The sequence below is a fragment of the Triticum dicoccoides genome, chromosome 3A, assembly GCF_002162155.2.
Source record: "Triticum dicoccoides isolate Atlit2015 ecotype Zavitan chromosome 3A, WEW_v2.0, whole genome shotgun sequence".
Lineage (NCBI taxonomy): Eukaryota > Viridiplantae > Streptophyta > Magnoliopsida > Poales > Poaceae > Triticum > Triticum dicoccoides.
In genome coordinates this window covers 558,147,798-558,160,059 of record NC_041384.1, presented here as the reverse complement: position 1 = coordinate 558,160,059, position 12,262 = coordinate 558,147,798, and the positions used below count along the sequence as shown (strand labels likewise).

At 39.8% G+C, this 12,262-nt stretch overlaps 2 protein-coding genes across 6 annotated transcripts in view; one reads left to right on the top strand and one right to left on the bottom strand.

Annotated features, from left to right (window-relative positions):
* LOC119269169 (dymeclin-like) overlaps positions 1 to 6,421 on the top strand; it is a 7,945-nt gene extending 1,524 nt beyond the window's left edge. Inside the window, exons 2-18 of one of the 2 annotated variants that reach the window (XM_037550943.1) lie at positions 699 to 938; positions 1,035 to 1,098; positions 1,193 to 1,322; positions 1,414 to 1,555; positions 2,313 to 2,570; positions 2,658 to 2,742; positions 3,221 to 3,323; positions 3,719 to 3,862; positions 3,929 to 4,042; positions 4,213 to 4,331; positions 4,432 to 4,519; positions 4,608 to 4,700; positions 4,773 to 4,862; positions 4,973 to 5,092; positions 5,271 to 5,362; positions 5,683 to 5,737; positions 6,001 to 6,421. In XM_037550943.1, the coding sequence (XP_037406840.1) occupies positions 699 to 938; positions 1,035 to 1,098; positions 1,193 to 1,322; positions 1,414 to 1,555; positions 2,313 to 2,570; positions 2,658 to 2,742; positions 3,221 to 3,323; positions 3,719 to 3,862; positions 3,929 to 4,042; positions 4,213 to 4,331; positions 4,432 to 4,519; positions 4,608 to 4,700; positions 4,773 to 4,862; positions 4,973 to 5,092; positions 5,271 to 5,362; positions 5,683 to 5,737; positions 6,001 to 6,030 (1,967 nt within the window). In that variant the 3' untranslated portion in view covers positions 6,031 to 6,421. The remainder of the gene's footprint in view (positions 1 to 698; positions 939 to 1,034; positions 1,099 to 1,192; positions 1,323 to 1,413; positions 1,556 to 2,312; positions 2,571 to 2,657; positions 2,743 to 3,220; positions 3,324 to 3,718; positions 3,863 to 3,928; positions 4,043 to 4,212; positions 4,332 to 4,431; positions 4,520 to 4,607; positions 4,701 to 4,772; positions 4,863 to 4,972; positions 5,093 to 5,270; positions 5,363 to 5,682; positions 5,738 to 6,000) is intronic. The other variant, XM_037550944.1, reaches the window with a different exon arrangement.
* Positions 6,422 to 7,080: 659 nt separating this feature from the next.
* LOC119269168 lies at positions 7,081 to 12,262 on the bottom strand. Of its 4 annotated transcripts, XM_037550942.1 has the most exons (5): positions 12,003 to 12,257; positions 11,672 to 11,920; positions 8,215 to 8,428; positions 7,867 to 7,991; positions 7,081 to 7,378 (listed from the first exon to the last, which is right to left on the bottom strand). In XM_037550942.1, the coding sequence occupies exons 2-4, from the start codon at positions 11,916 to 11,918 to the stop codon at positions 7,901 to 7,903; spliced, it is 552 nt and encodes a 183-aa protein (XP_037406839.1). In that variant the 5' UTR covers positions 11,919 to 11,920; positions 12,003 to 12,257; the 3' UTR covers positions 7,081 to 7,378; positions 7,867 to 7,900. The 4 variants fall into 4 exon arrangements, 2 of the variants coding, with proteins under 2 accessions (XP_037406839.1, XP_037406838.1); XR_005133487.1 differs by lacking the exon at positions 7,867 to 7,991 and having other exon boundaries at positions 8,535 to 11,920; positions 12,003 to 12,262; XR_005133488.1 differs by lacking the exon at positions 7,867 to 7,991 and having other exon boundaries at positions 8,215 to 8,840; positions 12,003 to 12,252.

Sequence of the window (12,262 nt, the reverse complement as noted above, 5' to 3'; positions counted from 1 at the left end):
AGGTGGGCTTTCATAAACACCTGCCCATAGGTGTGTACATTTTTTGGCCCATTGCTGATTGTTGTGTTCAGAGTGTTACAATGGAAGGTAGGCATATCCTATGGATGCTTGAGAGTTGTATGTTTAAGTACCTGTTAGTATGGTATGCCTACCTTCCACTTTAACACCTTTATGTACATTGATATGGATAGAAGTGCAACATGTTAGATATTTTCTAGGGAGGTGAAAGGGGAAGGCGTGTCATACCACGATCACCAACCCAATCTTTTTAAGTAGTAAATACTTACTGTGAATCATCTTTTCAGTGCAGTTTACATTCCTGCAAATAAGGTTTCATGTTACTGGAGCCACTTGCATGATATAAGTATTCTGAGATTTTTAGGGCGTGAAAGTTCGCTGCCCCCGTAGCACAGTGTGGCGTGCTGGGCACGTGCGATCAGGCCCCACACGGCTGAGTGTGCTGCTGTGACGTGAATGACACAAAGTGATGTGGGCATATCACGTGGTATCGCTCGCATCGCGCCAAGTGCCATCGTGCTGTAGTTCATCCCTAAATATTTTACTTGATTATACCAGTTGTTAAGTGTTAACCTTATGGTTCCAATGCTTCGACAGAACTTGTATGATTAGTTCCTGTAATTAAATCATAATTATCTTTGGCTCATTGGTCTCACAATCTGGGTTATGTGTATGTGCAGCGCAGAACAACTATCATACAAAGCATCTTGCAAAGATCTTGATCCATTTGGTTTGGTGTTTGCAAGAGTGCACATCTGCTTCTTCTGTATCTTCTAGCGTCTATAGAAAGGCTATCAATGCTGCCTATATATCATCCATATTTCTCAAGTTCATTATTGAGAATGCCAAGGCGGATAATTGGCAAGAGCTATGCCTTGACATCGACAAGGATGAAAAGGGGCTGGAAAATATTCCTTCTGGTAATGATCATTAAAATTTCAAATGCACTATGAATGTTTTTTGTATGGCCGATATAGTAAACTCTAACGACATTTTATATTTCCCTGCTCCTCTAGACCAAAGTGTGGAGTATTTTCTGATGAAGGGGGTGCTGAACTACATTGGTAGTGTAGATGTAAGGTATCTTGATGGATGGTGTATGCCTATCTGGTTTTTCCTTTTAAAATGCTTGTTTGCCATTTGAACTTCACTGTTTTAATATCTCTATATGCAGTCCAGAGTCATGCTACCTACATCACGAGCTTCTGAACTTGATGCTAGTCCTTATGTCGACTCAATTATGTTCTGGACCATCTCCAGAACCAAAAGATGTGCATCCATTCATTGATGCGGCTATGCTTCAGGTAAAAATGGAATCTGCATATGATGATTTATTTATAGATATTATTGAGCTAAATTTGGGATGCGTTCCTTTGCCACATCTGTCTTCTGCAGGACAGTTCCATAGTAGCTTCGGTTGTTCAAAAGTTACTACTTAATTTTGTAAGGCGACCACAAATTCCTTCAAATGGTTCACACCCTGTTTTCTCTGATGACGGTGGGCCTGGTGTTCTGCAACGAGTTGGCTCAGCAGCTGGTAATGCGGGTTATCTTCTCCACAGAAATTGCTTATAGTTTTTGTATCATCACGATTGACGGCATTTTAATGCAACTCCTTCACATGATGCCAATACTCTGAACATTTTCATTTTATGGCTATTTTTTTGTTTAGAATGTGTTTTTTGTAGTTCTCATATCTTTTATGTTATAATAGATGATGCGATGCCATTTTAAACCTTTATTGTGACTACTGTATTATTTGCCAAAATTCAGTGCCTGGCTGTTTGAACTTTGATTTACTAACCATGCCACACTTTGCCACACCACAAGTTGTTAAGTTTTGACCGAACGTGAGATAGTAAGACACAACTATGTCACCAATCAAAATACCCACATAAGCAATTGTTGCATGCCTACAATTAGGCGTTGCAGGCTTATGCTGGGAACAGAACAGCCCCTTAATCACATGTTTGGTTCAGAGTCACACTAGCGACAATATTCCTTTCCTGCAACATGGGTCTGGAAAGTTTCCCTTAGCTTGGCAATGTGTGCCACCAATTTTGATCGTCCTAAGTCTAGCAGAGAGTGGCACCCATCTTGATTGCATAACCTTACTCATGTTTGGCATAAAAAAGGTTGGCAAATGCTGGTAACCTTAGTACACTAACCAAACAGGCCCTACTATCTTACTCAGGAAGTTATTATGTACACTTCAATCATCCTTATATTCCCTACCACGAAAATGTTTCAGTTATGGAACATCTTTGAATTTACTCATCTATCTGGTTTTGCAGCAAATTTTGTACTACTGCCATATTATACTTTCAACTATTTTGTAAGTGCAAGCGCTGAAGGTGCGACAAGTCAATTGGCAGATAACAGCTTACTTGTTCTGCTTATTCTGATCCACTACCGAAAATGCATATCAATGAATGAGTCCATTCCAACCGACAGTGTCTACATGAGTGATTCAAATACCAATGTCAAGGATGCACCAGCTTTTCATGAGAACCCTTACTGCAAGGCACTAAACAATGCTAAAGACATTCAATGTAAGATGCACCTGCAATATAGAGAAATTGTGGCACTCATATAGTCATATGTATCACTAACAGTTGCAGAAATGAATTATGCTGCAGTTGATCATGCCGATGTTGAGGGAAATGCTCAAAATGGACCCGTTGTCAGGCTGTCTTTTGCATCGCTGTTTGATGCTCTTGGCACGTAAGTAATGCATCATCATGCTAGTTCAGTGATATGCTTGTACTTTATTTATTAGATTTGTGGAATTTAACCAAATATTTCTGGGGCAGAAAACAGTGAGATTATTTCCTTTTTCTTCACAAACGAAAATGTAGCAATGATTCCGGTCTAATATCAGATTTGATGGATAAAAACAACACTGCACTTAGCGATAATTTTGGTCATGTGTAGATTATAAATAACACCGAACAGTTAACGCCGTATTCCAAAATGGAGTCATGTATCAGGGTTTAATGGTAGTAATGAGACTGCTGTGAGTAATTTCAAAACTAATGTTTTAAAATTAGATATCTTGACATCTTCTGTGGGCCCATTATCTAGGACCTATCATTATTTTTATTCAAGGATCATGTATGTTCATCTTGTTTCAGGATGTAAATTATTATGTACCAAAAGACCTTAGTGGTGTGTAATTCATTTGTTTCCACTATCCATACAGATGCTTAAAAGATGAGAGCTCAGTTCTGTTGCTCTATTCTCTGGTCCATGGGAACTGCGATTTTCAGGAGTATGTTCTGGTTCGAACAGACTTGGATACTTTGGTATGTTTTCTTGCAATTATGTTTGTAACCCTTCTTGTTGGAGCATGTGGGCATTTAATAGTTGGACGGAATATGCTTTGAATTAATAAAACAGTTGCATTTAAACTATTTTTCCCTTTTAGTGAGAGAATATATCAGTGGTTAATATGTTTTTCACTAGTAAGAGTTGCGCCATGACTTCTTTTCATTCCCATCCTTCCATGCATTGGCATAGTAAATCTGTGACTCCGTGGCAGTCAGCATGAAACATTAGAAAGCAAAGTCCAAATAGGGAAATACATATTAAAACCAAGGAGTAATAGCTAAAGTAATAATCCAACACATACTTTACATGTAAGGTTAGCCTTTGATTACATATATTGACAAATATCATTTGTCGACTGCCTGAGTTATAGCTCGGATTTTGTCGACAGCTTATGCCTATTTTGGAAATGCTCTACAATGCATCAAGGAAGACTTCCAATCAGATCTACATGCTGTTGATAATTCTCCTGATACTTAGTCAAGATTCAACCTTCAATGCTAGTGTGCACAAATTGGTAAGAAAATTAACTAGGTTTATTTTATTTAATGAATTCTTTCATGATTTAGTGTTCACTTTTTAGGTGCTTCCTAGCGTTCCTTGGTACCAGGAGCGCCTCATGCATCAAACTTCTCTGGGATCGTTGATGGTCGTAGTACTAATCCGAACCATCAAGTACAACCTCTCCAAGCTGCGAGTATGTACAAAATTTTGTTTTTGTTGTTCAGGGAAATTGATGCATGTCACACTCGCCTAGAAGTATCCTTTTTGCAAGGAAGACTTCCGATCATACCTTAGTAGAAGCTTCCTTTTGCATGTCAAACTACTTCTGGTTAAGTCTAATGACAAGCTTATGTGTACTTGCAGGATGTCTACCTTCACACGAACTGTCTTGCAATTCTAGCAAACATGGGTCCTCATGCGCATAGGCTGAGTGCATATGCATCTCAAAGGCTGGTTAGCCTCTTCGACATGCTTTCTCGCAAGTATGGTAGCTCAATCTCTCCCTGTTTCATTATCACATTTTACACTTAATTAAAGTTAATTCAAGTTAACCTGTCCATTTGCTTATTTACCATTCTTCAGGTATGCCAAATTAGCCGAGTTAAAAAATGACAAGGCTCTCAAAGTTACGTCTGATCAAATGGAAGCAGACATCATTTCAGATGATACGGTACTCTACTGTTATCTTGCTTCATAACAGCACCATTGTTTTTTTTTTTCTTCCCTTCATATCTGTAAACAGTGGTGTACTTTTGCAGTCAACGGAGCTTCACATATACACTGACTTCTTAAGAATCGTTCTGGAAATCATCAATGCAATCCTTACATATGCATTACCCAGAAATCCTGAGGTATGTTAGCTACCAGTACAGCAGTATACCTGATAGGCAGAGCCAAACTACTTCTAACATGTTCATCAACAGGTTGTGTATGCTGTATTGCATCGACAAGAGGTTTTTCAGCCCTTCAAGAACCATCCTCGTTTCAATGAATTGCTTGAGAATATATACACAGTATGTTACCTTTTTGTCTTTCGTGAACTCAACAAAGTACAACACATCATCGTCTTCTTCCTCCAGATTCTGATTCTGATCATATTCCGCCTTATAAACTTGTCTGGCAGGTATTGGATTTCTTCAACAGTAGAATGGACATGCAACAGTTAGACGGGGAATGGTCTGTTGACAAGGTTCTTGAGCTCATTAATAAAAATTGCCGTTCATGGCGTGGGGAAGGAATGAAGGTGAGACTTGTATTGTGACATTGCTGCAGTTTACTCTAATCATAGAGTAGGGGTTCATGTGGGCCATGTGGACATATTTCATATTTCTTATTGTTTGGTGTTAAATTTCTTCCCATCCATATAAAAGTTATTCTGGTATTTAGAGTGGCATAACAATATACAATTCTGTATTTTCCAGATGTTTACGCAGTTACGATTTACATATGAGCAAGAAAGTCATCCTGAGGAATTCTTCATTCCATACGCATGGAGGCTTATACTATCACGAGGGTAAATATTTTTTATTTGTGTATGCTGATTTTCACAAATAATATGCAATTATTATGAATATGCAAGTGATAATAATGTCTAAGCATGCAGTTACTGATGCTACATAAATGCCTTGAAACTGTTATTTTGACTTATGGCACATTAGGCTTATGGCACATTTTATCAGGATAGTGGAATGAAATTGGCCCACATTGACTCGGAAGTAAACTAGAATTTTCTACATATCTGATGCCAACTAGGGACATTTTCTAATACCATGTGGCAGTCATGTTTACCTAGACAATTTTGTATAACTTGCTATTATGTCCTGCATTTGCCAGATTCTCTTTCAATCCTGGTGCCATAAATTTGTTCCCAGTGGAGATTCATGTTGATGTAAGTTGCTCTCTTTTGCTTGAAAATCAATCAGGTTTATGCTTGGGCTAAGTTTTCAATTTCAGCTGTGCCCTGAACATGAAAATAATAAATATTAGAAATTACATGATCCCAAGGATGTTGAAAATCCCTTTTTTATGCTCCCACGAAGAATTTATCCTTGGGAATTCTCAATACAGCCACTGCTTCAGTTCTAGTAGTACTACTTTGTTTAGTGTTTTTGTAATAACATTTTTTCTGTCTGCCAAAATGGATCACTCCAGGATTCACCATCCAGCGAACAAAAGGTTTAGGGATGATCTGGAGCCTTTGGGTTCTGACAACACACAAAAATGTTGGACTTGCATCCCGACAAAGAGACTGTTGTATATAGGCGGCATATACCTGATAATCAAAGTGTATTTTCATTCATTTTGTGTTAATATTTCTGTTGTCCCATAATGTAATACCAGAGGTGGGGGGTGTGAGGAATTGCAGGGGATTGTATCTGGTTCTTGAAAGTAGGTAGTGCGTAGGGCACCATACACAATTCGTTTATAAGTTAATATGGTTGTATTTTTAGAGCTAGTACAATAGCAAGCTTATAGCCTGAAAATGCGTTGGAGCACCTGGCGACTACGCTCACTGTAATCTCGCTCATTCAATTGCCTCGGGATTCCATCCGCTATATTAGCTTTGTGCGTATTGGATGATTTTTGCCGTGTATAGCTCTCCAGCGGCAAGTGTCATTCATGTTCTGACTTCTGACATGGTGTGCATGCATCCTACTCAACTGCTCACGCCCAACAACCAGAGCTTCAATTCAATGCACCACGCTCCTCAATCTACCACCTTTTTTTCTCCATGGATAATGGTTGCTTAATGTACACTCTTTTTTTCTAGTAGTACAATAAATCAAGAGTTCAAAGCTCCCTGCGGTGAACTGAACTCTTGATTTATAGTGGAAAAAGCTTCTTCATTTTCGTTGTGTGACACATGGTGCATAAAGTTAGTAAAAAAAGGGATGCACACTTTGTTCCAAACATTTTCACCGCTGATTCCATCACGCTTTGTGGCACCGGAGTGACACGCAAAGCATTAATGAACTAGGAGTAACTTGTGTTTAGAAATTGCATGCATGCATGTGGGACCCTTAACACAGAACTTTACCATGCATGTACGTTAGTCTGACATGCAACTCAACTCCATGTCCCATTTTGAAGAAACAGCTGTGTACTCCTTTTAGAAAAAAAGCTGTGTACTTCATGATTTTTCATCGACCTACGTCGATTCGTTGAAGAAAGCTTAGTTGTCCAGGCAAAGCATTTGTCAAATTAACATACCATTTGATTAACTACTACGAGTGACAAAAAGACACAATAATACGCTGAGCAGAATTCTTTTTATTCATTCATTACAGAGATACATACTATCACTTCTCTGATCTTGAATTGCAACAGGCTAATTGTGAGATTCCATGACATCATTTCACGCTTCCGTTGCATGGGAAGTTGTTAACCTCGTCACCTTCTTTCTCTCCTACCGACTTACGTCCGCACACGCCATACCAAGAATCTCCATTTAAAACCACACTCCACATTTCGTTGAACACATGGGGTCGGTCTCTCCAAATCCTTCTTCCAACGTGTACTGAACTGGTGCCTGAAAGGGAATTACAACTTCTCGTCATTGTTACCGAATCAAACTTAAAATAACTGACAGTAGAGAGATGAATCAACAAGTGACTTGAAAAGATATATGCTTGGTTTGTGATTAAGGTATGCGACGACTATGCACATAATAAAATTATTACTGTATGGGAGACTTCCTGTAGATGCGTTATGAGAGTCTTGCTAATAATAAAAAATGACTTCCAGGAAGTTCATAAATGAATCAGGCGCTCGATTCTGCACGGACATGTGCACCCTGCCTGGAATTAAATGTGTATGGACACTTGGGCAGATTGAGGTGGTGTTTGGTTCTCTAGTCAAAAAGACTCTCAAGGAGGTGCTTGTAAGGACTTTTAGCGAAAAGTCCCAAAAAAGCCCCCCATGTTTGGTTTGCTAGGGACTTTTAGAGATTTTTTTTAGTCCCAACACAAAAAAGTCTCTGGAACCAAACACCCTGTGAAACTGTACATATATACTCACAGCTGCTATATTGAGACATTGAAAATCATTCTGGTTAAACTTGCACTGATCCCCAAACACAAGCCAACTGGCTAAGAGCATCTCCAGCCGAGCCCCCAACACGCCCTCCCCAACCGTGCCTATGTCTGCATAGAAGGTAAACTAATGACCGGTGTCAACAACCTAGGAATTTTCGGTTTACTACAGAAAAATAAGATGAACATATATAATCATATTACAGTTGATTTTTCCGCGTTTCTCAGTGTTGTATCTGTGTCCGAACTATATTTTTCTATTTCACTATTCAAAGCATACGTAAGCATTTATACTTGTGCATCTAATAATCGGACGTGTACTGAAGAAACTTACCGTCGAACCCAGCCGCGGTTTTCCCTTTCCACGTCAATAAGATTTGGAGTCCATGATTTCGACCCATGCTCTGCATCTAGAACTGTCGAGACGTGCTGCTCAGTGCTTCCATTAGAAGAATCGAGCTCGTCCGCTTCAGCAACTATCGAAAGCTGGCGCCCCTCTTTGACGGTCATCTGAGCTATCCCGACAGCGCACTCATCGGCTCTTATATCTTGATTCGATGTACAAAGAGACAAAAGAAAAATCAAGATAAACAGATCTGCAACTAGTAAAGCGGTCTGTTTTATCAATCATTTCAAAACCAAATGAACTTATACGGATTCGACGCAGGGTGGTTGCTGCACCAGCCGATCTACTGAACTGCTCATCTCCTTCCGCCGAAGAAGGACAGCAGTTCAAGATTATTGATAATCAGCGGCCTCAAAGGACTACTATCAAATCTGAAATCCACTTCTACTGTGAGGAATTTGTTTGTGCGTCAATCACTAGCAGCCGGCGAGAGGAGAATAGTTTTTCAGATCTGGATATGGAGTGCTTGCGTGCAAGTAGGGGACTGCACAGGTAGGTGATGGTGGAGTGAATTAATTACATCGGGCTGGTTTCCTGTACCTGTACCTCACAGACTGCATACAATAAAGGACTGTTAGCAATAGATCCGCACAACTAACGTCTGACTGTACCGAACGATTGCCCCCAGCATGCATGCATGCGATCCCATTTCCAGTGCAAGTTTGCATGCATACGGTGGCTCACCAGTACTAGTTCTAAACAAGACAAAAATTGCTGACGTCAACCAAGATTTCTCTGAAATTCAAATTTGAAAATGTTTTGTAGTTTAAACCGTTGATAAAAAAGGACAGACCCAGTGCATAGAAGCTCCCACACAAGGTGGGGTCTGGGGAGGGATTATAGGAACCTAGTCTTACCCCTGCAAAGTGCAATGCAGAGAGGCTGGTTCGAACCCAGGACCTCTTGGCACAAGTGGGGAGGACTTCACCACTGCGCCAGGCCTGCCCTCAGTTTAAACCGTTGATCCGATTGAAAAATTGTTTTCACATAAAATTTTTGTCACGACGAGATCTTCGAAACTAGATTCCATGTTGGTATGTTCCAATGATTTTTTTGGGGTCAAAAGTTACCATGCATATGCATAAGCTATCAATCTATTCACACCAGACTTATCAGGCATCAAATTAAACAGGAAGTTTTTGGCAACGTTTCAATGACTTTTATAGGTCGAATGTTATCACTTGATTCTGTAAAGAGTTACCCGAGTTACCCATATTGTTCATATGTTTTTTTACTGGCAACATTACATCGGTTGTTTGAACTACTCATGGACAACTATCAATTCGAATACTAGATATTATCGCAACCACCCACGTAACTACATCACTACTGTAGTGTTTTTGCTACTACCTAGCAAGCTGGGTAACCTGCATCATGCCATGGTGAGAATTTAGCATAATCAATCTGCTAACTATGTAAAATTCTTCCTAAACCTAGAGATATGATCACATATGCATGTCACCACAAAATCACAAGGGTAGAGTTAAGCATGCTGACATACTATAAGTTATCAAGGCGAAGCAGTGTGAGTTATGAGGCCAAAGCAGTATGAATTATCAGCTAGAACCAATTTAGGTTACCATGCTGGAAAAAAAGAATGAGTTGAACAAGCTAAAAGAGTGTGAGTTAAACATTCTGGCACTATATAAGTTATCAAGTTGCATAAAGCTCTCATGTTGAATGTAAAAATAAAGTGTTGAAAGCAAAATCAAATTAAACAATACACACAGTATAATTTATCAGGCTAAAGCAATATGAATTATCAGGTAGTATACCATGCCGAAAAAATAGATTCAATTAACCAAGCTAACAAAAAATGGTTGTTGTCATGCTGAAATACTTGAAGTTATCAGGCTCTAGCTGCCTATGTCATCAAGATGAAGTAAAACATGAGTGTTGAAAGCAGTCCGAGTTAAACATTGTAACACATCACAAGTTATCACGCCGACATTTTGTATTTATCAGGCTCAAGTCACATAAGTTATTTGGTTGAGGTAAAATTATAAGTGTTGAAAGCGGTTAGAATTATACATGCTGACATAATGTAATTTATCAAGCTAAATCAATATGAATTATCAGGTGGAAACAAAATTGGAGTTGCCACACTAAAAAACAAAATGAGTTAAATAGGGAAATAAAAGTGAAAGTGGAAGTAAAGACATGAGTGTTGAAAAGTAGTTCAAGTTAATCATTCGGACACATCACAACTTATCAGGCTGACATATTATAACTTATCAGTCTCAAGTTACATAAGTTATCATGTTGAAAGTAAAAAAAATAAGTGTTGAAAGCGGAACAAGTTAAATTGCTACACACAGTATAATTATCAGGACAAAAATGTATGAATTATCAGGCTAAAAAGTATGAATTATCATGTAGAAATTGTTTAGGGTACCATTCTGAAAAAAAAGAATTAACCAAGCTAACAAAATTGGTTGTTATCATGCCCACATACTTGAACTTATCAGGGGGATACATAGTATATTATAAGTTATCAGGCTCAAGCTGCATAAGTCATCAAGATGAAGTAAAAATATGATTGCTGAAAAAAGCAGTCCGAGTTAACCATTCTGATACATCACGACCTATCGTGCTGACATATTATAATTTATCAGCATCAAGTTGCATAAGTTATCAGGTTGAACGTAAAGTTAAAGTGTTCGAAGCAGATCAAGTTAAACTACCACTCATGGTATAATTATCAGGCCAAATAACATATGAATTATCAGGTAAAAACAATTGAATTACCATGCTGAAAAATAAAATGAGTTAAAACATGCTATCAAAGTGAGTGTTATTATGCTGATACAGTAGAAAGCTACCAGACTAACATCGTATAAGTTATCGGGCTCAAGCTGAGTGGAAACAAATTCGAGTTAAAAAATATGAATTGTCAAGATAAACAGTTTAGATACCATGCTGAAAAAAGAGCGAAACAGGCTAACACATTACAAACAAAATCATACAGATTTTGCTAAGCAAAAAGTGATGCGAAGTTGAACACATATCATGCTGACACACTAGAATCTGCAAGGCTAAACATCGTATAAGTTACCAGGCTAAACATTGCCACAAAATAAGGAAACAAGGAACAAAACACCTGGTCCAGAAAAAGAAACCTGATATTATTGCCACTCATTTTCCCCAACCTCACATTCGTATCACAAATTTCCAATAACGCAAAACAAACTATAGTACTACATCAGGGAATAGAACTATAATTGGTGTTTGTCCTTGTTAATTATAATCAGTGAAGGTTGTAAATCCCACACTTACAGTGAATCAATCTACATGGTACAGTAGATGCATAGTGCCCGGTATGTTAGTGGGTTCTGGGAACAACTACCACCCACACTATTCTAGCAGTACAAAAAACAAATCGCACCTGATGCATACATCACTCCAAAGTCTTGATAACGGACGAACTGGACGAGGCGCTGCTCCTCCGCGGCGGTGCAGGAGGCATGTGAAGGACGCGATGGCAGACGGGGCTCGTAGCGGCATGGATGGACAGATCCGAGGAGGGGCGGCGCAGATCCGGTGGCGGGGAGCTCCGGCAGGGTGGCGGCGTTCTGGGTCGAGCTTGGCTCCACCGTAGATGGCGGCTGAACTGGAGCTTCCTGGGCTGCCATGGCTACGAGAAAGAATACGAAAGATGAGAGATGGAGGATACGGGAGGAGGAAGTAGAGGGACTGGCGGAGGAGGAGCTACTCACCGGTGGGCTCCGATGACCAACGAGCGGTTCAGAGGGGGACGCGCAGCTCGGGATCGAGCTTCACCCGGCGACGCCGGCGCTGGATGGTAGGAGCGACGCGGAGGCGCTCGGGAGCGAGTAACACGGGGCGGCGGCTGCTATGGGAAATGGATGGACATGGATGGAGGATCGGTGTGGGAGAAACAAATAAGGAGAAAAATATTAGGCGGCGGGGCGTGTGCACGATCTGGATCGAGCGGCCACCGAGTCGTACGCGCCTG